This window comes from Barbus barbus (genome assembly GCF_936440315.1).
Source record: "Barbus barbus genome assembly, chromosome: 46".
Lineage (NCBI taxonomy): Eukaryota > Metazoa > Chordata > Actinopteri > Cypriniformes > Cyprinidae > Barbus > Barbus barbus.
The window spans coordinates 33,517-58,086 of record NC_136724.1 but is presented as its reverse complement, the minus strand read 5'-3'; the positions used below and the strand labels follow the sequence as shown (position 1 = coordinate 58,086).

General features: G+C 45.2%; 1 protein-coding gene across 1 annotated transcript; it reads right to left on the bottom strand.

Annotated features, from left to right (window-relative positions):
• Positions 1 to 1,130: 1,130 nt before the first annotated feature.
• LOC306864811 (cadherin-7-like) lies at positions 1,131 to 24,023 on the bottom strand. The gene is made up of 4 exons (XM_079409048.1): positions 23,680 to 24,023; positions 11,679 to 11,973; positions 1,782 to 1,901; positions 1,131 to 1,425 (listed from the first exon to the last, which is right to left on the bottom strand). Exons 1-4 carry the CDS (start codon positions 23,884 to 23,886, stop codon positions 1,274 to 1,276), a joined length of 774 nt encoding a protein of 257 aa, XP_079265174.1. The 5' UTR covers positions 23,887 to 24,023; the 3' UTR covers positions 1,131 to 1,273.
• Positions 24,024 to 24,570: the final 547 nt, after the last annotated feature.

Here is a 24,570-nt window from a genome sequence, read left to right as displayed (position 1 = left end):
GTACCATAAAAAAGGATATTTTATATCTGAGAAACGAATTATTATTGTTTAGTACATTATTAAATCTATTTGTGAACATTAAACATTCTTAGATGTGTAGCATTCATGTTGTCGTTTGGGAAAAACCCAACTAAACGTGTTCAAGTTTATGTCACAATAGCACGTTAATTAATGTAAAAAAGAAACATTACTTACTCATCAGATAAATCTTCTCTTCTGGGTGAACTCTTGTTCTTATTTTGAGGGAAATCCAGCCTTTACTCAGCTCGTCTTCTTCCAGAAATGAACAGTACCCCAGAAGGGCGACCTCCTGACTCTTTGTTTATGTTGGGCGTCTCCACGCGCACGTGGCGCGAGCCGCAAAGGGATTGGACCGCATTAGAAATAATGAGTTAGACGGTAAAGACTGAACATCGTGTTGGTTTCATACGGATTACTTTATCACAGAATATTTGTTTTCGATATGACGTACTTCATTTAAAAGTAAACACTTCAAGCTTTCTATAGAGATAACTCCCATGTTTCTGTGTTGAGTATTTGCTGAGTTACAGTTCATTTTAGTGACATGTTTCAAAAAGCAGTTCACGGAGATGGAGAAGACAAAGAGCGCACCCAGTTTGTTTTCTTTTTTTTCCAAAACCACAAAGTTTTGTTGTAATCGTGAGTGTACACACAAAAAATAGACCTTAACAGTTTCGATTGGTGTATAACACTTCAGAGTATCAACAGAGTATTTTAGTGTATTTTGCACTGATCTTAAAAAAAAATTAGCTGGTATCGCTGGTGATACCGGTGACCCCAGAGGGTTAACTCTTTCCATGCCAAACCCATACACTCATTATTACACATCTTCTGAAGGAGTCTAGAATCACTTGATCAAAAACATGAGGAAGATGCAGAAATGAGCGATATCATATGTAAGCAGATAATGCTGTCATCAACAATAAACTGCACGATAATGAAAACTGGCATAATGTTAAAGAGTGAACTGTTGATCCATGAAGTGGTAAAGGATTGTACAAGTTTTGGGAGTGCTGATGGAAGTGATCTACTGCATCTATGCTTTGATCACTGTACTGAATATGATTCAAATGTAATATTTGATAAAACCACGATCTTCTCAGTTTCTTGCTCAAAAATTATGCATTTTTAATTCAATTTACCTTCATTCAAGTGTTATACTGTTTTATTCAAGCTAGAATAAAACAGATTTTCATTCATTAATTTATTTTTAGAGTAGAGGCTTTGATATTTATTTTGGAGTATTGCACTTTCAGATATTGATACAACAAAATATTCTGGGGGCCATGAAAGTAAGTGAAAATGATGACAAATGCTGACGGTGGCTGGTAACTTTTTTCCAAAATGCTAGCAGGGAAAGAGTTAATAACAATGTAGCAAGGGGAGGACCAAAGACACAAGAAACTGAAAGAGAAGCATATAAGGAAAAAACAAAACAAAGGTCAAGTGCTACATAAGTGTGCCATGACCGTGCCACAAAATGTTTCAAAACAAACAACCAGACCGAAGTGTCAAGACTTTGAAACAGGTGTCCTAATAGAGTAACCACAGGTCTAGTTTTCACATCACAATGGACGTTTCACAATACTTCACTGTGACACAGTGTCTTTATTTTCATTACTATAGTATATTTATGATTTTGTCTTTATTTTACATAAATGCCATTTAGTTTTATATTTGCATCTAATGCACTGAAATTCAGAAAATGTATGTGTGACTGTTTAAAGCATATAGGTTATTGCCAAGTATAGGATTTGCACCTGTTTTGGGTTCCACTGAGAAGTAGGGCTCCCCTTCCAAGATGGAATAGATGAGTTTTGCATTGTTCCCAAACATAGGGTTATCAGCATCTGTGGCTGTCACTTGGATAACTGTAGTTCCTGTAGAGGAGAGAGAAGGGTTACTGAGCAAACACTGTTTTATCTTCACACATATTAATGTGTTACTTTCATGGATTTTGCTATTGTATGTCTGTCTCTTATTTATGAAAAGTCCTTCAATGAGTCTATTTTTTATTCTTTCTATTACGGTACACTTGCTCTTTGCTGTCTTCTGTCCTGTCTCTTCTTTGCTGCCTTTGTATATATTTTTGTTACTGTTGGTAGGTAACATATGTTGCCAACCTCTGTTGGCTCATATTAAAAGCATATTATTGAAACTAACATGAACTAAAGCTAAAATTGACTAAAGTTTCAACATCTAAGGGTGCCTTTTGTCCCTTAAACCTGATCACATTGTCTACTGACAGACATTGTCACTGATTATGTAAATGTCATCTCCATCTTTCTACATAAATTGTAAAAAAAAAAAAAAAAAAAAAGCAACCAGACAATATATAATATGTATATATATATATATATATATATATATATATATATTGTGAGGCGTGGCCCGAGCACCTATCAGCGTCGCCCTGGCAACAGAGGAGAAACACCTGCTCCCAATCACCACGGGCTGATCGGTCCCAGCTGAGAGGACTTCACACACGGCTACAAAAGCCGTGTGGATGCACACATGGGTGAGCAATGTCTCCCGACGCAAGGAAACTACCTATCAAACAAACCTATCTTCTGTCCCGCAGAGAGCTCGGAGTGACCGATCAGCCCGACACCTCCCGCACTGTCTCCCGAAGCACCGAGCACAGCAGCACGAGGAGGAACGCGACACTCTGCACGCCCCACGGACACGGGAGTTGTTAGCACCTGCACCTTTTCTGTTTGAGCACAATAAATACACCCTCCGGGGCATTTATTGCACGTTCGCCTGTCGTGTGATCCTTCAGCCCGCTACACTGGTGGAGAATGCGGGCAGATTGCTGAAGGATCGCCGACTTTCATAACAGCCCCAAGTAATTTTTAGTTTTTTTTGCTCTTCACTCTGTTTCAGACAGGTATCGGCGGCCGCCGCTCCCCAGCCATGGAGGAACTGTTAAAGCATCTAACAGAAGTAAGCATTCGCCAGCAGCAAATAGTGGAGCACATGGCCGCTCGCCAGGGAGAGACGGAGAGAGAGATCGCTGCCCTCCGCCTGTCCACTGCCCAGCGGGTTCCGCTGCCCGACCCCCGCGTACAAGCCACCCAACTTTTGCCGAAGATGACGGCACACGATGACATCGAGAACTATCTGAAGATGTTCGAGGCCATCGCGACGCGGGAGGCGTGGCCGCGGGAAGAATGGGCACGGGTACTGGCACCGCTTCTCACCGGAGAACCGCAGCAGGCGTATTTCTCACTTCCCACCACCCTAATGGAGTCATACGATGAGTTGCGGAAGGAGATCCTGGCCCGCGTCGGCCTCTCCCCCATTTCGGCCGCCCAGCTGTTTCACACATGGGAGTACAACAGCCGGTTGCCAGCCCGTGCCCAAGCTGCCGAACTATCGCGTCTCTCCCAACACTGGCTATTGACTGGGGAACCCAGCGCCGCCCAGGTCGCCGAACGAGTCGTGGTGGACCGGTTCCTTCAAGCACTTCCACGTCCTCTTCGGCAGGCGGCGGGTATGCGGAACCCGCAAACCATCGGGGAATTAGTGGAGGCCATCGAGCTGGCGGAGGCAACGCAACGGCGGGAGGCTGGGGAGCGAGCACCGCCTTTTCCCCGGAGGGTGTTCCCGGAGCGACGCACGCCGGAGGGCACCCAGCACGCAGTTGGCAGGCCAGCGGTTCCCGGCGCCCAGGATGAGCCAATGCCCACAGATCCACCGCGCTCCCCGGACCGGGCCTGGCTGGCAGGTTGTACGGTACATCGAAGGCCACCCCCAGAGGGACCGCACGCCAGGGTAAAACTAAACGGCCGTCACTACCAGGCCCTCCTGGATTCCGGCAGTGCCATCAGCCTGATCCGCCCCACGGTGTTGCCACCGCCGACGAGGGCCAAAGCGCACATCCCCATCACCTGCGTTCACGGCGAAACCCGTCGTGTGCCAGCCAGACAAGTTACCATCACAGCGGCCCCGGGCACCTGGCCAGTCGAAGTCGGCGTCGTTGACGATCTCCCCGTCCCCGTTCTTCTCGGACGAGACTGGCCAGGGTTCGACCGTCTGCTCGCCACTGCTGCTCAGCCTGCCAGCCCAGCCGGGAACCGCCGTCGCAAGAAGCCGAGCCGAGGTCCCCGACGACGACCGGCCCTCGTGACAACCGACAGCGCCAGAGATGGTGAGTCCCTCCCTCAAACCGCTAACCTCTTCTATGATGTGTTCCAACAGGCTAGGAGGGAGGGAACCTTTGCGAAGGAGCAACTCGGGGACGATCGGCTCAAACACTGCTGGGCCCAAGTGAGGGTAATCGAAGGGGAAAACGCGCATCCGCCACCCCACCCAACGCCCCACTTTGTGGTCCAGAATGGCCTGCTATACTGTGTCGCCCAGCGGAGGGGGGAGGAAGTGAAATTGTTGGTGGTACCTCGCTCCAAAGTGGCGACGATTATGGAGTTAGCCCACTCTCATCCGATGGCTGGCCACCTGGGGGCGCAGAACACCATCCAACGGATCAGAGACCGATTCCACTGGCCCGGCTTGGATGCCGACGTTAAAAGATTCTGCCAGGCGTGCCCGGTGTGCCAGCGGACGTCGCCACGGACCCCTCCCCCCACTCCGCTAATCCCGCTTCCTATAATCGAGATGCCCTTCGAGCGGATAGGAATGGATTTAGTAGGGCCGCTGCCAAAGTCTGCCCGGGGACATGAACACATCCTCGTCATCGTGGACTATGCGACCCGCTACCCAGAAGCCATCCCTCTTCGCAAAGCCACCTCGAAGGCGGTTGCCCAGGAGCTCTTCCTGCTGTGTAGCCGAGTCGGCATCCCCAAAGAGATCCTGACCGACCAGGGCACCCCCTTCATGTCCCGGATGATGGCCGACCTCTGCCGCCTCCTCAATATCAAGCAGCTTCACACCACGGTATACCACCCGCAGACCGATGGGCTGGTAGAAAGATTCAACCAGACGTTGAAGCAGATGCTCCGTCACGTGGCTGCTGAGGACTGTCGGGATTGGGACCGTATGCTTCCGTATGTCCTCTTTGGCATACGAGAGGTGCCCCAGGCCTCCACCGGGTTCACGCCCTTCGAGCTCCTATTTGGACGACAGCCCCGGGGGCTGCTCGACGTTGCCAAAGAGGCCTGGGAGCAGCAGCCCGCCGCCCATCGGTCCACCATTGAGCACGTCCGGGACATGAGGGAGAGGATCGACCGAGTCATGCCGCTCGTCAGGGAGCATCTCGGGAGGGCCCAAGAAGCGCAAAAACGCCATTACGACCGGGCGGCCCAACCACGGGAGTTCCAACCGGGGGACCACGTGCTGGTCCTAGTCCCCACCACAGCCTGTAAATTTCTCGCCCAGTGGCAAGGCCCGTACACGTGACGGAACAGGTGGGGCCGGTCACCTACCGCGTCCGCCAACCCAGGAGGAGAAAAGAGGAACAAATCTACCACATCAACCTCCTCAAGCGCTGGGTCGGGACTGGGGCCCAGCTATCTGCACTGGCGATCACGAGTCCCGTGGTTGTGGATATCAGCACCCACCTCTCGGCCGCCCAGAAGACGGAGCTCCAACATCTGGTCGGTCAGTTCTTGGATGTGTTCTCCCCACAGCCCGGGCGGACCAATGTTCTCGAACACAACGTGCACACACCGCCAGGGGTCGTCGTCAGGCAGCGCCCCTACCGAATCCCTGAGGCTCGGCGGCACGCCATCGAGGAGGAAATACAGGAGATGTTGAGGTTAGGAGTAATTGAGCCCTCTCGCAGCCCTTGGTCCAGCCCCATCGTGATGGTCCCGAAGCCGGATGGCACCCTCCGGTTTTGTAACGACTTCCGCCGGCTCAACGAGGTCTCCGAGTTTGACGGCTACCCCATGCCTCGGGTCGACGAGCTCCTGGACCGTCTGGGGAGGGCCCAGTTCATCTCCACGTTGGACCTCACAAAAGGGTATTGGCAAGTACCCCTGTCGTCCCAGGCCAAGCCGAAGACTGCCTTCTCCACCCCCTCGGGGCACTGGCAATACCGGGTTCTCCCCTTCGGGCTGCACGGGGCGCCCGCGACGTTCCAGCGAATGATGGACATCCTGCTGCGACCACACCAGGAGTACGCGGCGGCCTATCTGGACGACGTCGTGGTGCACTCGGAGACCTGGAACGACCATCTTGAGCGGTTACGGAGGGTGCTGTTGGAGCTGCGACGGGCTGGGCTCACCGCCAACCCAAAAAAAAATGTCATCTCGCTCTGCCTGAAGTTAAGTACCTCGGGTATCAGGTGGGTCGTGGCCTGATCAGACCCCAGGAAACGAAAGTGGCAGCGATTCTCTCGGCCCCCCGGCCTACCTCAAAAACTCAGGTACGAGCATTTTTGGGTTTGGCGGGCTACTATCGCTGCTTTATTCCTAACTTCTCCTCCTTAGCAACCCCTTTGACAGACCTGACAAAGAAGGGGCGGCCGGAGAAGGTACCCTGGGGACCCGCCGAGGAAGAAGCCTTCCGGCTGATAAAGGCAGCGCTCACCTCGGAACCGGTGTTGTGTGCACCCGACTTTAACCGCCCCTTCTTGTTACAGACGATGCCTCCAACACCGGGTTGGGAGCCATTCTCTCCCAGGTACAGAACGGTGAGGAACACCCGGTGATGTTCATCAGCCGAAAGCTGTCCCCCACGGAACAACGCTACGCCGCAGTAGAGAAGGAAGCGTTGGCCGTCAAGTGGGCAGTCCTGGAGCTCAGGTATTACCTCCTCGGCAGAAAGTTTACCCTGGTCACTGACCATGCCCCGCTGCAGTGGATGGCCCGGGCCAAAGACACCAACGCCCGGGTAACTCGCTGGTTCCTGGCGCTCCAGGACTTCCACTTTGACGTACGTCATCGGGCCGGGACCGCCAATGCCAACGCCGACGGACTCTCGCGGATGAGGCCAGCTTTCGCAGGTCTGTCAAAGGTTCCCCCTCCCTCAATCCCCATCTCTCCCCTTGTTCGCAGGACCAGGACGTCGCTTGGGGGGGGGGGGGGGGGGTGAGGCGTGGCCCGAGCACCTATCAGCGTCGCCCTGGCAACAGAGGAGAAACACCTGCTCCCAATCACCACGGGCTGATCGGTCCCAGCTGAGAGGACTTCACACACGGCTACAAAAGCCGTGTGGATGCACACATGGGTGAGCAATGTCTCCCGACGCAAGGAAACTAACAAACCTATCTTCTGTCCCGCAGAGAGCTCGGAGTGACCGATCAGCCCGACACCTCCCGCACTGTCTCCCGAAGCACCGAGCACAGCAGCACGAGGAGGAACGCGACACTCTGCACGCCCCACGGACACGGGAGTTGTTAGCACCTGCACCTTTTCTGTTTGAGCAAAATAAATACACCCTCCGGGGCATTTATTGCACGTTCGCCTGTCGTGTGATCCTTCAGCCCGCTACAATATCTATATATATATACAGTCGTGGTCAGAATTATTGCCACCCTTGGTAAATATGATCAAAGAAGGCTGTGAGAATTAATCTGCATTGTTAATCCTTTTGATCTTTTATTTAAAAAATTCACAAAAATCTAACCTTTCATTGGAGAATATGAATTTAACATGGGGGGGGAAATATCATTATGAAATAAATGATTTTCTCTAATACACATTGGCCACAATTAAAGGCACCCTTTTATTCAATACTTTTTGAAACCTCCATTTGCCAGTTTAACAGCTCTAAATTTTCTCCTATAATGCCTGATGAGATTAGAGAACACCTGACAAGAGATCAGAGAACATTTCTTCATCCAGAATCTCTCCAGATCCTTCAGATTCACAGCTCCATGACGGTGCTTCTTCTCTTCAGTTCACTTCACTCAGTTTCTACAGGATTCAGGTCAGAGGACTGGAATGGCCATGGCAAAAGCTTAGTTTTGTGCCCAGTGACCCATTTTTGTGTTGTTTTTGAGGTTTGTGTTTGGATTATTGCCCAGCCATCAAAAATACAGCAGTATATTTCATTGTACACATGGAGTACTTTTTATCCCCGTGTTCACCAAACCTATCTTGAGTGTTTGCTGCTAAAAAGCTATTTATTTAGTTTCATCTGACCATAGAAGCCATCGTTTCATCGTTGGATGAGCTAGGAGAATTTGTCTTTAAACCCTCCCAAAGAACATGTGGTGATGTAGGTGCTGTTTGACAATTTTTTTTTAAGGTTTTCTGACCCAAGACTCAACTATTTTCTGCAATTCTCCAGCTGTGGTCCTTGAGTTTGAGTCTTTAGCCACTCAAACTCTCCTCCTCACCGTGCATTAGGACGATATAAACACACATCCTCTTCCAGGCAGTTTCGTATCGTTTTCCGTTGATTGGAAATTCTTAATTATTGCCCTGATGGTGAAAATGGGAATTTTCACTGCTCTAGCTCTTTTCTTAAAGCCACTTCACTTATTTGTGAAGCTCAATTATCTTTTCCTGCACATCAGAAATATATTCTTTGGTGTTTCTCATTGTGATGGATGATTAAGGGAATTTGGGCTTTTTTTCCCCTCCTATTTATATTTCTGTGAAACAGAAAGCCATGGCTGGATAATTTCATGTTCATAATCACCCTGGAGTGCTCAAAATTGTGAATATGAATGGGAATATACATCAGAGATATTATACTCATAAGAATTTCTAGGGGTGCCAATAATTGTGTCCAATGTGTATTTGAAAAAAACATTTATTTCATAATGAGATTTTCCCCCATTCTCAATTGTTTTAGTTCAGTGAAATATTAGATCTTTTGTGATTTTTTTTTTTTTAAATAAAAGATCAAAAGGATTATTTATTTTCAGAGCTTTCTTTGATCATATATACCAAGGGAGCCAATAATTCTGACCACGACTGTGTGTATATATATATATATATATATATATATATATATATATATATATATATATATGTATCTATGTATGTATGCATGCATGTATGTATGTGTGTGTTTGTATATAATAAGTATTTGATCACCCTGTGATTTTGCAAGTTCTCTTACTTAGAAATCATGGAGGGGTCTACAATTTTCAGCATAGTTGCATTTCCACTGTGAGTGAGAGAATCTAAAAATAAAAATCCGGAAATCACATTGTATGATTTTTTAACAATTTATTTGTGAATTACTGTGTCAAATAAGTATTTGATCACTTGCTTATCCGCCAGATTTCTGACCCTCAAAGACCTGTTATTTTGCTTTTAAATAGTCCAGCTACACTCTGCTCATGATTCTAAATTAGTAGCACCTATTTGAGGTCGCTAGCTGTCATAAAGACACCTGTGCACCCCACAATCAGCCAAAGTCTAAGTAGCAACATGGGCAAAACCAAAGAGCTGTCAAAAGACACAAGAGACAAAATTGTAGACCTTCACAAAGCTGGAAAGGGCTGCGGGGCAATTGCCAAGCAGCTTGGTGAAAAAAGAACAACTGTTGGAGCAATTGTCAGAAAATGGAAGAGGCTAATGATGACTGTCAATGTCCCTCGGACTGCTGCCCCACGGAAGATCTCTCCTCGTGGGGTATCAATGATGCTAAGAATGGTGAAGAATCAGCCCAGAACTACATTGGGAGGAGCTGGTCAATGCCATGAAGAGAGCTGGGACCATCGTTTCCAAGGCTACTATCACTATTACACTAAGACGTCATGGTTTAAAATCTTGCATCGCACGGAAGGTTCCCCTGCTTAAGTCAGCCAATGTCCAGGCCCGTCTGAAGTTTGCCAGGGACCATCTGGATGATCCAGAGGAGTCATGGGAGAAAGTCCTGTGGTCAGATGAGACCAAAGTAGAACTTTTTGGTCTTAACTCCATTCGCCGTGTTTGGAGGAAGAAGAATGATGAGTATCATCCCAATAATACCATACCTACAGTGAAGCATGGGGCTGGAAGCATCATGCTCTGGGGGTGTTTTTCTGCACAGGGGACAGGACGACTGCACTGTATTAAGGAGAGGATGAACGGGGCCATGTATTGTGACATATTGGGCAAAACCCTCCTTCCCTCAGTCAGAGCATTAAAGATGGGTCATGGCTGGGTCTTCCAATGTGACAATGACCCAAAGCACACAGCCAGGAAAACCAAGGAGTGGCTCCATAAGAAGCATATCAAGGTTCTGGAGTGGCCTAGCCAGTCTCCAGACCTAAATCCAATAGAAAATCTTTGGAGGGAGCTGAAACTCCGTGTTGCTCAGCGACAGCCCCGAAACCTGACAGATCTAGAGAAGATCTGTATGGAGGAGTGGGCCAAAATCCCTCCTGCAGTGTGTGCAAACCTGGTGAAGAACTACAGGAACCGTTTGACCTCTGTAATTGTTAATAAAGGCTTCTGTACCAAATATTAAAAAATTTTGACTCAAGTGATCAAATGCTTATTTGACGCAGTAATTCACAAATAAATTGTTAAAAAATCATACAATGTGATTTCCGGATTTTTATTTTTAGATTCTGTCTCTCACAGTGGAAATGCACCTATGCTGAAAATTGTAGACCCCTCCATGATTTCTAAGTAAGAGAACTTGCAAAATCACAGGGTGATCAAATACTTATTGACCTCACTGTATGTATATATATATATATATATATATATATATATATATATATATATATATATATATTAGTAAACTAATGTTATTCATTAGCATGCAGGTAAAGGTCTGCGTCAATATTAAATAAGCAGCATGACTGAATAATCTAGAAAGATTACACAGCAATGGCAGCATGAGTTAATTTATATAAATTTTCTTTATTTAACCATGTTAAATTAAAAAAAAAAAAGTTGCGATTAAAATCTCTTTTGAAAGTGTGACCTGGCTAAGAAAGCAGCAACAAATAACATAGCATGTGCAGGTTTACATCATAACAACAACACACAAATCAAAGATCACAACAACGTACATTCAGTGTATCAGTCTCTGCAGCAGATATCCATCTTTGTCCCACCTCCATTTTAAAATGAATGTCTTAAATTGTCTATAATGCACTAGATTTGTGACTTCTGTTAGTATTTCTCCTCATGTTGTTCTTTGTTTTCTCCAATATGATTTACTGCAATAAGCACATTATGCAGCTCCATGACATTACATACAATTTAAAAGTTTTATATATGCATTCTTGAATTGATTGTGCTTAATAAAACGACAACATGCATGGTCATGTAAACATGTTAAACTGTTCACCTTTATCGTAAAAGGTCATAAACAATTTAAGAATAAACTGATCGACACAGCTAGATTTTTGCCAGTACCCCCGATTTCACCAGGCATGTAAACACCTTTACCTGCATTTGTCGGCTTATTAAAGTGCACACATTACTTTCATATTCCAGGTTCAGTGCAATTTTAATGCTTTTTTTTTTTTTTTACTAGCAAGTAAGTTTTGAGCTCTGCAGCACATTAAAACAATAATAGTACAATTACTTTGTGTCAAAAATATCAGGGAAATTTGTATTTCTCATATGTTTTACAAGTGCCTCACCTGATTTTCTATATAAACAATATACTTATTTTAATGATCTAGGATGTTATTAGGTGTTCAACAATTCTATTCATATGTCAAATACCAACCAAGCTTTCTGTGAATATTTGGTTGTGAGTCCTGAACATTGAAGGTAGTAACTCAAACTATTTTGTTGTCTCTCTTTTTTAGCAATTGTCAAAAAATATATAGAACACAGAGGTCGACGCACCTGTGGGACACATCTCTGGGATGCTGGATACATAGGGCTCATTAATGAATTCTGGAGCGTTGTCATTGATGTCCTGGACGTTAATGATAAACTCAGACTCAGGTTCCACAGGCTGTTTGGAGCTGCGGTTGATGGCCTGGGCTTGTAGTATGTAGAAAGGCTTCAGCTCACGGTCCAGACGTTGCGATAAGTAAATATCACCTGTGTACTCATCAATTTTGAAGATTTCACCAGCTCCTTCACCTGAGAGGATATACTTGATAGTAAAGTCCCCTGTGTCGTAATCTGATTTCAGCTGAAAGAAAATAAACAGGATTTAAAGGAGATTTCGCTAGATATATCAACTATATATCTCTGTATATAATTTTATACCAACTCTATAAACCAGTGATTCCCAGTGGGGGGTATGTAAGTAGGTTCCAGTGGGTAAGTGAAAACATTTCAGATTGGGACAAGGGTCAGAAATTAACAAGAGTGTATGGCAAACATACCAGCAAAATGAATAAAAATGCCTCAGAATGCAAGAAATGGTGGCAAATATGCCCCGCAATGAATTTTAGTTTAGTTTATGTGCAGCTTCAAAGTGTTAATACCATTTAACCCTCTGGTCCTCTTCTGAAAAATTTTACTTTTTTTTTCTTCTTCAAGCCAATACGTTTATTTATTGTTATATTGTGTTATAAAATCACTATATACCACTAGAAAATACACATTTTATTCATGTAAATAGATTAGTCTATGTAGAAATAGATTTTTTCTTCAACGTTATTTTTAAGCCTTAACTGGCACAAAATACAGTGTATCACAGATTACATCAGGTCATCTGTAATAGTCCAGGTGATAAGTTCACTTTTTCATAAAAGCATGAAATTTGGTACTCTTGTATAGTTTGCGGCCCTAAACATTTTCAGAAATGGAGTCAATGCAAAAACACCTTGTGGTTGCCATGGCGACTATTTTACTTTCCACCATAACCAAATTATGTATTTTGTGACATATCTTCTAAAATGAACATGATAACAAAGAAAAAGTTATGTCTACCCCAATGTTTTGATGGTCAAGGATTACAGTGATACCATATACAACAACATAAACTGTTCAAGTGAAGAGTTAATGGTAAAGTCAGCAAGGAGCATCACAGCATTTACAAAAGTCCATATTATGGCTATTCATTTTTTTCTTTCTTTGAAAATTAACTAATATTTTATTCAATATTACATTAAAAAAATTTTTTTTCAAGAATACTATCACATATTTCAGAGATATATAAAAATAAATCATCTCAGGTAAATGTATTTCCAATACATTCTTGTTCTCTCTCAACAATGCTCTAACATCACATACAGACGGCAACACAATCAGGTGAACAGTTAATGGTTAATTTAGTGACTTTATGAGAAGGATTACAAGGAAATCTCAGAAGATGCAGAATGAAATTTCAAACATATTTCATGTAAATTTAATTTACAACCACTCTCTGGGGCCAGAGTTTTCTATTATGTTGTCCACAAGGGGAAAGCCAGAGTCCTGCATGCGGGCGGGTGCGCGCAGGTGAATCGCTAATATTTGATGTAACAGGTGGAATAATATTTAGGTGTAGCGTGTGGTGCAGGTGCAGGCTGGAGGGTGACAAGCACAGGCAGGGTGAGGTTCCAATTACCAAGACTATTTTGACTCGGTCCAGTACACGGTGAGCAGTGTAGCCAATCGCGCTGCCACTGATTGACAGCTGTAGTGAAGGGGCGCTCTTTGCTTGCTTTCTGTATTTAATCTATTCACAATTTGAATAAAAGTTTTTATAAATAAGTTTTTACTACCTCATGTTGGAGATTTAATGCATATGTCATTCGGCTTGCAGTTTTTATGTCAAATGGGTCGGGTATAGGATTAAATTAGTGTTGCTGTCAGATAACGTGTCGGGTGTTCTGTTAAGTACTGAATGTGTTGGATGATCATATCACCAGCCAGGAAAGGTGAACGAAAAGGCCTCTCTGTGATGTTACCGCAAGGCATCACTTACTCACAGATTTCAGGCTTATGGAGGGGATGTAGATTCGTAAGAGTGAGGAGGAAGTAGGAGGGTTCTGAACCTGTGGCTATTCAATGTCTTGAACCTGATGCGGACCACAACCGGTAGCCAGTGCAGGGAAATAAAGAGAGGTGTGAAGTGGTCCCTTTTGGGCTCATGGAAGAACCAGTTGTGCCACTGCATTCTGAAACATTTGTCGAAGTTTGTTTGTAGTTTTGTTTGGAAGACCAGCTAGAAGAGGATTGCAATAGTCCAGCCTAGAATTGACAAGGACCTGGGCAAGAAGTTGTTCAGCATGCTCTGTTTGGAAGGGCCTGATCCTCCATGATGTTGTGCAATGCAAACATGCATGATTGAGCTGTCTTTATAATATGGTCCTTGAAGGTCAGTTGGTCACCAAAGAATAATTTTTGATGAACCTAGCAGGATGATGAAATCATGCTGTAGAGTCAGAGTGGCAGGGAAAACGAGAAGCTCAGTCTTTGCCAGGTTGAGCTGCAGGTGATGTTCTTTCATTCATGCAGCTACTATTGGACTGTCTGGTTGAAAGGAATGACAGAACTGTATGTCATCAGCATAGCAATTGTAGGAGAAACCATGTGCTTGTATAATGGGTCCCAGTGATGTAGTGTATATTGTGAAGAACTGATCCCTGAGGAAACCCTGTGGCCAGTTGATGTTATTTGGATAACTCTCCTCCCCAGGAAACCCTGAAAGACCTACCTGTGAGATAATATTCAAACAGTAGAGTACAGATCCTCTGATGGTAGACAGGATAATCCGATGATTCACAGTATCAAAAGTGGCAGATGGATCCAGCAGAATAAGAACTGATGATTTGGAATCAGCTTTCACTAACTGCAGGGCTACAGTGACCGACAGCAAAGCAGTCTCAGTTGATTGGCTGCTGCTGAAACCTGACTGGTTAAAATTCAGGAGGTCATTCTGTGAAAGAAATAATGTAACTGTGTCTATAAAGGTGTGAACCAAATGGTTCATTCTATTATAATAATTTGTTGCCCTTGTGGGCTTGCATACGTTGGTAAAGCGACAAGACAATTACGTACTCGCATCAACGAACGTCGCAGTAATATTAGAACTGGAGATATGCGTAGTCCTATAGCGTCTCACTTCAGACAAGTAGGCCATAATGTCAGTGTTTTACAATATATCGGTATAGAGAAGGTAATTAAACCCTCAAGAGGAGGTGATTACGAGAAGAAATTATTAAAGAGGCAATTGTCACGTTCCCTCTCAGGAGACAAGGGGCGCGGAGACAAGGAGATTCAATAAAGCCTTTTATTGAACACACACAGGACGAGGAGCTTGGGGAGAGATGAACACATATGACGTTCAATACCGGACACAGGGGCAGGGAAACACAGGGCTTATAAACACAAGTATAAACACACTTTATAAACACTTATAAACACACCCTCCAGGTGTCTGGGAGGTCGATGGGGAAGTGGAAACCGGCCCCGAGCCGGAACAGGTGGAGGATCGCCGCGTAATGGAGCTCCGAGCTCCTCGCGAGCCCGCAGAACTCCTCGGCAAACTTCACAAATGGTAGCTCGCGGAGGATAAGGGCGCGGAGGCGGGTGGCGAACTCCATCGCCGCAGAGGGGAAAAAAAACAGGAACAAACAAAAACTTTTCAAACACCGGAAAACAAAACGGGGGAGGAGAAGCGCCGCTTACTGTTTTGGGTCTGGTATTCTGTCACGTTTCCTCTCGGGAGACAAGGGGCGCGGAGACAAGGAGATTCAATAAAGCCTTGGGGAGAGACGAACACATCTGATGTTCAATACCGGACACAGGGGCAGGGAATCACAGGGCTTATAAACACAAGGAAATCAACAAGGAACAGGTGTGGACTAATCAAACGGGGCTCGGGACTAATTAACTAATAATGACAGGAACAGGAAGGCAAAATAGAGACACGGGAGGAGGGGGAAACAGGACACAGGACTGACAGGAATGTATTATATTTATACCTTAAATACTTTTACTTAATCGTCATCAGGGTTGAATGAGGATTTTGATATCAAGCCTTTTTTATAGTGGTTGAACCAATACGTCATTTGTTGTTGATTATTAGTTAAGCTGTATGTGATTATTATTATTTTTTTTGTCATATGACTTGTATTACTTCTCACATGGTTTTTTTTTTGTGTGTGGACCCAATTAAGGTGATTACCTGTTGCTATTTAAAGCTGATTGTATTTCATGTGGGTATTGAGCCTGATGAAGACCTGACGGTCGAAACGTTGCTGTTATTAAATTCATTTGGAGTAGCTATTTTCAGTGTGCGGACTTCTCTCCTTTTTCTTCATTCTATTATAATAACAAAGGAACAGCATTCATCAGGAACATCTTGAAGATCTCCAGTGGGAAGGTCCTAACAGTATTGTTTCTAGCCCTTTTGTCTTCAGGTATACAATTATATCCCACAGTCAGAACTTTTAGAAAAGCTAGGATTCATACAAGGGCTAAGATTGTTTGTAGGAAGACATGCTAACATCGCTATTGAAGAACTGCTACACTACCGTCTTCAATAAAATCTTCTCCCCAAAAAAGTTTTGGTGAAGCATACTTAATTTTTTATATTAGAGAAATCTATCACATTGGTGAGCCACCCAAAAGACTGCTCAGCAAAAATACAGTAAAGATGATGATACATGGGGGAACTTTTTAGGTTAGAAGGGATAGTATGCACTGGCCTGTCTAGACAGATATTGTCTTGACATGAAGTTAAAGTGGACTAATTGAAAGAGAACAACTGCACACTCACGTAAGCATAATAAATAGCCCATGTTTAACTGAATGTGCAGTTGTTCTCTTTCAATTAGATCATATTTTTTTCCTCCAACTTGCACCTCTATAGGTGTGCGTTTGCTTTGCCTCACTTGCTCAATGAAGTTAAAGTTACAGAGTGACCGAGAGAGCTCAACGTGCTGCAAATAGATAAAACACCTGCAAATAAAGAAAAAACTTCCTCAAATTGACAACACACACGCTGCAAATGCTCACAACACAACCAAACAAAGAAACGTGCTGCAAATAGAAAAAAACACTTGCAAATTAAGAAAACAACTTTCGTCTATTTGGCTGCAAATGCTCACAATGCAACCAAAAAAAGAAATGCACTGCAAATTAAATGTATTTGGTTGTGTTGTGAGCATTTGCGGTGCGTTTCTTTATTTGTTTGTGTTGTGAGCATTTACACCCCCTGCTGTCAAACTGATGAAGATGTTTTCTTGATTTGCTTGTGCTTTGTCTGTTTGCATGTGTTTTCTGAAGTTGCAGCGCATTGAGCCCTCTCAGCCACCGTATAAATTGGATCATAAAGTGTCACTTGCTGTATTTACATCCAGAGATGAGAAATAGGTGGGTGAGGGAAGAGAGGATGCCACTACAGGGAAGAGAGGGTAGGGTGAAAAGGAGTGTAGGTTTTGCTTAAAAGTAACTGGTAGAGGAATTGGTGGCCCATACAGCTCCTCTATAAAGGATTATATATGACCAGGAAGGTGATCAATCATTACAATATGGAGTTTAACTACTCAGTAGTTGAAACTCAAAATAATTTTTAATGCATAGGGAAGAGTGGGTTGAGTATTTCCAATTATTAGAAATGAGAAGACTAGTACCCTTCCAACCTGCCGGGGGGTGTGAGAGAAAGGGAAGTTGTTAGACAGAACAGCAGGGGTTGCAGAGTCTTCTGGACAAATCCAGGTCACAGTCAAGCCCAAGATACTAATAGACTGAGAAGCAATGGCCAGAATGAAGTTTGTTGACCGCTGACTGACAATTTCAGAGACCCAGAGAAAATGACAGAGGTGCAGCAGAAGAGGTGCAGATGGGACACAGTTTAGCAAGATTGCGTTGCCATTTGCATGTGATGTTAGAACATTGTTGAGAGAGAACAAGAATGTATTGAAGAATCTTATCTCTTTCGGCTTCCCAAAACAACAGACAGCTTGGCAAGGTTGTTCTGGAATCTAACTCCCCGGATGAATACTGCAGAGAGACGCTCTTTCTTCCCTCCCCCCTCAACAAACACCTTGTGATTGTCGAGCGTTTGGGTTCCGGCCAAGGTCGTTTCCATGGCAATACAATCTGCGGACTGAGACAACTTGTCTGGAGTGCCAGCGTGGCGGATCTCTAGGCACACGAACTTACACATACACACATACAGATATTCACCTCCCTACCCCCATCCCACGCCTTCGTCGCTTCATCCCGTCAGTTGATAACGGGTCTGTGTTCGCGCTGTAATGGCTGCAGGCCGGATGGCTGTTTTCGTCTGAATTGGATTACTATGCAAGTTATGTTCCTGTGTTGACTGTGCTCTATGCTGAGGTTTTTGTCTGTTCTCACACTGCACTCTCGTTCAGGAGCGTAGTGTGAGGACTATTTTTTTCTCCTCTCTTTCCTCATGCTGTGCTGTATTCTCTTCTTTATTGCATTTCGTTGCCTTGTACCTACATGTGCAATGACAATAAATTGAATCCAATCCAATCCAATCCAATTGGAGCCTGCCATTTTTTCTCGATCTGCATACTGAGGTTTGTAGATCGTGGGGAAGACCGTACTCAGCCCGCCTCTTCATTCCTGCATCTGAATATTATGGGAATGTCGCTGGTTTGAATGAGCGCGGCTATAGGGCAATGCCAAAGGTAGAAAAGACGCTCGCGAGCTATCTGTCTCCTGACATGGCATTGTCCTTGAAGGCTCCGGCCCTGCCCACAAAACCTTTACGCACAAAGCCTCGGCAGCGGGTCAAGCTGGTGCGTGTCTGCACACAATGTCTGTGTTACAGGCGTACCAAGCTGATCTGCTGAAAGAGCTCGATGAGTGCGAGAAGGTGAGCTCCAATGATTTCGTGGAGCTCAGGAGGACCGCTGACTTGTCTCTATGCGCCACTAAGGAGACTGCCTGTGCAGTTGGGAGCTCTATGGCTGCGATGGTGGCAGCAGAGAGACATCTGTGGCTGACCCTGTCAGACATGAAAGACAAGGACAGGGTCTGCCTACTGGACGCCCCACTCTCGTCTTCTGGCCTGTTCGGCAATGCTGTCAACTCGGTCGTCGACAGGTTTCAGGAGGCAAGGAAGCAAGAGGCGGCGTTCCAGTGGTTCCTCCCTCACTGCTCTCGGGCTCAGGGGGCTGCTGGGCGGGAGCAGCCCTCGACGAGTACCGGCTCCACATACAGGGAGGCTCAAAAAGAGAGCGCTGCCACTCGTCCTCCCCCGTGGCGGGGCCAGAAACTACTCGTCTGGGGCTTCGAAGTCGAAGCCGGATGTGAGGTCTGTACTTACGGCTAGGAGGTCCCAGAAGACATATGGGGGTGCAGGACTTCTGAGGGCAGGCCCCTCTGGTGAAGAGAGAGATTTACATGGTGCCTATCTCTCCCCAGTGCCCTCGACTCTGCGCTCAGTCCTAGGCAAAGGGACTGAGATGCGCGTCACCCCTGAGGGGATCTATAAAACGGATAGTTCGGGCCCCGCTTGGCGGTGCACCGTCACAGGGGTCCGAGCTACCGCCTCTAACAGCAGAGGCCAGCCTCGAGAGGCTGGTTCCCTTAGTAGATTAATTAGCAGCGTTGAAACTACTGCCAAATATGTCTCAATGGGTCCTGCAGACTGTAGAAAAGGAGTATTGAATTCAGTTCGCTTTTCCACCGCCGCACTTCTGCGGCGTGACTCCCATGCTGGTGGGCCCCGAGCAGGCTCTGGTTATGGAACAAGAAGTGAAAACCCTGTTAAGGAAGGAGGCCATTGAGGTGGTCCCTCCTCACGAGAGGGAATCCGGGTTTTAAAGCCGGTATTTCATAGTTCCCAAGAAGGATGGCGGGTTGCGTCCGATCATCAGTCAGTCAGCTGAAGTTCAAGATGCTCACGCTGAGGCAAGTCGTGTCACAAATCATGTCCGAGGACTGGTTTGTCACGATAGATCTAAAAGACGCATACTTCCACATATCCATTCTTCCATGTCACAGGAAGTTCCTAAGGTTCGCTTTTGGGGGCAAAGCGTACCAATATCGGGTTCTTCCCTTCGGTCTAGCACTCTCACCCCGCACGTTTACAAAAGTAGTGGATGCAGTCAGTCAGGCCTGCTGTACATGAGACCCCTGCAGTTTCCCCCGAGGGGAAATCCACTTCGCATGATCAGGGTCTCTCGACAGTGTGTGCAAGCCCTAGACATGTGGAGGAAACCTTGGTTCTTAAATCAGGGCCCAGTGCTGGGAGCTCCGTATCGCCAGTTATCGTTAGCGACGGACGCGTCTCTCACCGGTTGGGGAACAGTCATGAGGGGCCGCTCAGCCCGCTGTCTGTGGAGTGGTCTCCATCTCCTATGGCACATCAATTGTCTGGAGATGCTAGCAGTCTATCAAGCACTGAAATATTTCCTCCCAGACCTGAGAGGTCACCATGTTGGTGCGCACCGACAACACAGCAGTGGTCTCTTACATCAACCACCAGGGGAGTCTGCGCTCGCGCCTGTTGTACACACTGGCACACCAGATCCTCTTGTGGTCCCAGGGCAAGGTGGTGAAGCAGATATGGAGAATGTTTTATCAGGCAGAGGTGGACCTCTTCGTGACTCGAGTGAATGCGCTATGTCCCCTCTGGTTCTCTCTAGCTCCTCCAGCTCCCCTGGGACTGGACGCCATGGTACAACATGGCCGAGGCTTCGTCTGTACTCCTTTCCCCCGATCGCTCTGCTCCCGGGAGTTCTGACGAGAGTGCGCCGAGACAGTGTTCACCTACTGTTAGTAGCCCCGTTCTGGCCGGGCTGAGTATGGTTCTCGGACCTGATTTCCCTCCTAGACGGTTCTCCATGGGAGGTTCCCATCAGGAGGGATCTCCTCTCACAAGCAGGGGGCGCCATTCTGCAACCCCGCTTGTGAGAGGCGCCATTCTGCACACCCACAGTTTATGGAAACTGTGGGTGTGGCCCCTGAGGGGGCACAGCTCATAGCTTCTGGTCTCCCAGCTGAGGTGGTAGAGACCATTCTCCAATCCAGAGCTCCCTCTAAAAGGAAAGTGTACGCCCTGAAGAGGAAGTTTTTCACTTCATGGTGCAGAGTTTGCCAGCAAGACCCTGTTAACTGCCCAGTTGGTACAGTTCTTGAGTATCTGCAGGCTAGATTCTCTGCAGGGGTATCCCACTCCACAGTGAAGGTGCATGTGGCGGCATTATCGGCTTACCACTCATTGCTCGATGGAAACACAGTGGGCAAACATCCCCTGGTGACATGCTTCCTCCACGGCACGCTGAGGATGAGGCCGCCAGTGCGTTCTCGTGTCCCCTCGTGGGACCTGGTGGTGGTGCTACCGGGTCTGTGTAAGCCACCTTTTGAGCCCATAGAGAAGATTTCAGATCGTCATTTTTCCCTCAAGACTACATTCTTGTTAGTGATCACTTCTCTGAAGAGAGTGGGTGACCTTCAGGCCCTATCAGTGGCCCCTTCCTATCTCGACTTTGCGCCCGGACTGGCGAAAGCATTCCTGTACCCTCGAGCGGGTTACACCCCTAAGGTCCCCACTACTGCACCACGGCCAATAGTACTGCAGGCCTTCCATCCTCCTCCCTTTCTGATTCAGACCAGGCGAAGCTTAACTCTATGTGTCCTGTGCGAGCACTTGACACATATGTCCACAGAGCTGCCCTGTGGAGAAGGTCGGACCAACTGCTTGTGTGCATTGGTCCACCCAGGAGGGGTCTCCCTGCTACCAAGCAGACTATCAGCCGGTGGATTGTCGAGACAATCACGGTCTGTTTACGAGTCCTCTGGCCTCCCTTCTCCTCTGGGGGTCAAGGCACACTCCACTAGAGGTATGGCGGCCTTCTCTGCAGGTGTTCCTGTTTTGGACATCTGCAACGCTGTGGGTTGGTCCACCCCTTCCACCGTTGCCCGGTTTTATGGCCTAGACATCGGTACTACCCCAGGTTCTTCAGTCCTCTCGTCCTAGTCGTTTATGTTGAGACATACACACAGGGCAGGGATTTGTAATTCTGGCGGCGTAGGCATCTCGTTCCCAAAGTGTGGTGATGCAGCGTCTCGTTCCCGAGAAGGAACGTCTCCAGGTTACGCATGTAACCATGGTTCCTTGAGGGAACGAGACGCTGCGTCACGTTGCCATACTTCCGGCATCCTTGCCAGCGCAGTTCTTCATGACTTGAGGCTGACGCCGGCTTTGCCGCACATGCTTTTATGCTTCCTGGTCTCGGACGTCACCCGCCTGTGACTTCGCGATCTTCCATTGGATAGATTACAACGCAGATTCGCAGCCGGTCACGCAGGGGCGTTCCCAAAGCGTGGTTACACAGCGTCTCGTTCCCTCAAGGAACCATGGTTACACTCTTTCTTCTTCTTCTTCTTCTTCTGTGGATTTATTGGCGGGTCGCATACCAACTTTTTAGGTGCATACCGCCACCTCCAGTGATTTCAATCTAGGTATATATTATGATATCTATCTATGTTCTATTCTTAAGTCCACTATTCTTAATTAATTTTAAAATTGTTTTTATTATTTTACCAGATCCTTGTTTTGTATTTAATATGTTGCACATTGAAAATTCATTGCTTTCTAAATTCTGCAATTCTCTTTGTAGTTCATTCCTTTCCTGTTCATACCTTGGACAGAGTAACAGCACATGATCATCTGTTTCCTTTACTTGGCATATTTCACATAATGCAGTACTGTGTTTTCCTATTATATGAAGTGTAGAATTAAGTTTTGTATGACCCATCCTTAGTCTTAAAATGACCTGATCTTCTCTACTTAAGTTTAATATCATTTTGCTTTGACTTACCGTTTTGTATATTATAAAAATGTCTTCCTGTTCTACTATCATTCCAATTCCCTTGCCATTTACAGTTGCAAGCTTCTTTAATTATACTTTTCCCCTCCATCCTGCTTAGTGAAACTGAAATAGTAGGATTGTTCAGATTAAGTGACTCTTTAGCCATTTTATCAGATTTTTCATTTCCTGGTATATCAACATGTGCTGGAACCCAAACAAAATTAACTATTATTCTAGCATGTCTTAATCTATACAATATATTCATAATTTCTATAAAGATATCATTTCTAATGGTTTGAAAAGTTTGAAGACTGATAAGTGAAGCCATTGAATCTGAACAAATCACAACCTTGTTTGGCATCACTTCTTCTACCCAACTAAGTGCCATCTGAATTGCCACCATTTCGGCAGTGTATACTGAAGTCCCATCTGTTAACCTCCCATATTTTCCGATTTTAAATTCTGGAACATAGAATGCAGATCCAGTACAACCTATCTCTGGGTTTCTTGAGCCATCTGTGTATATTGGAAGAAATGCATAATAAACGCTTCTGATATATTCTGTTGAATATGTTTTGGTATTATTGTCAATCTGTCCTTTTTGAATACATTCATGAATTTGTAAATCAACTTCAGGTTGACTGAAAAATCAAGGAGGTATTGGGGAAATTGCAACTGTTGATGAAATGTAATAATATTTTGTGACATTTTTTGCAGCCCAATCCTTTAACTTCCCATGCAAACCCTGTTCCTGTTAAGTTCATTGTCTCCCAACTCCCCTCTAATACTGATTTTGTAGGATGATCTAAATTATGCCCTTGTAAATTGATCCAGTAAGCAACAGATAATTTTTTACGTCTAACATCTAATGGGGACTCTCCTGTTTCTGACAAAGAGGTTGGCTGTGGTGCAGGTTTATATCAAGGGTGGCATATTAGATAACTGATGATGGTCCAGGTGGTGGTGATTAGTATTCTAGAGATGGTGAACGTTGAGATAAAGTGAGGGTGGAGCCTGGCAATTCCAAGACAGTGAGGAGCACCAGAGTGTTAATCTTAGTTTGGTTTACCATTCAAAAATATAGAAAATCAGGTAAAACATTGCTTACATACTTTACTGAAATAATTGCAAACAGCTTTTTAAAGAGCTAATTGCAGTTGTACCTGACCAATTTTCCTTGGTGTTGGATCTTCTTCTTCAACAAATATCTGGCTCCAAATCCAGCCTCGTCTCACTCTCAGATTGGACCCGCGAGATATTTTACTTGAACGGAACTCATGCTGTTTTTTTGAGATTATAATATCACCCCCTAGCCAGCCAGGCATGATGGAGATCATGAGAAGCACATGAAGAGCAGAACAGTTGTCCATTGTTGAGAAGTTGTTTGAAACAGTGTTTCATTGAATGTTAGGGCTGGATGTCATGGTGATGATGCCAAGGAAGGAGACGGAGTCAAACAGGACATGTGGCAAAACTCCATTAGAAGGAAATGATGACTCTTCTGTTACTGAGAAACAGGAAAAAGATTGTTAGAGTGATTCATAGGGTTGTGGCGAATGTGAACAGAATTCTTCAATGGACTGAACTGTTGGAGTCAATATGGGGCACAAATCAAATAACCTATTAGAGTGAGAATTCTGGGTAATCATAAGACCAGGTTTAATCTGTTCTTATTTTCTGCATTGATTTTGAGGAACAATATCTAAAAGTTTCGTTTAAAATATTTTAAACATGTTTTAAATATATGAGCTTTAAATATATGAGCTCATAATAATAATAATAATAATAATAATAATAATAATAATAATTATTATTATTATTATTATTTTTTTGCATGGATAAATCATTTATAATAATCACTGCAACATTCCATTAAAAAATAAGATGGAAAAAATAGAACAGTCAACTGTGATTTCGTGGGGTCTTTAAAAATATATGCACCAGTTAAACGCAAACTGCCCTGCAGCCAATTCTAAAGATTTCAATCACAGGACTGATTGTAAACACAATGCTGAAACAAATACTAAACCCTCACCCCTAACCTTAGTATAGCT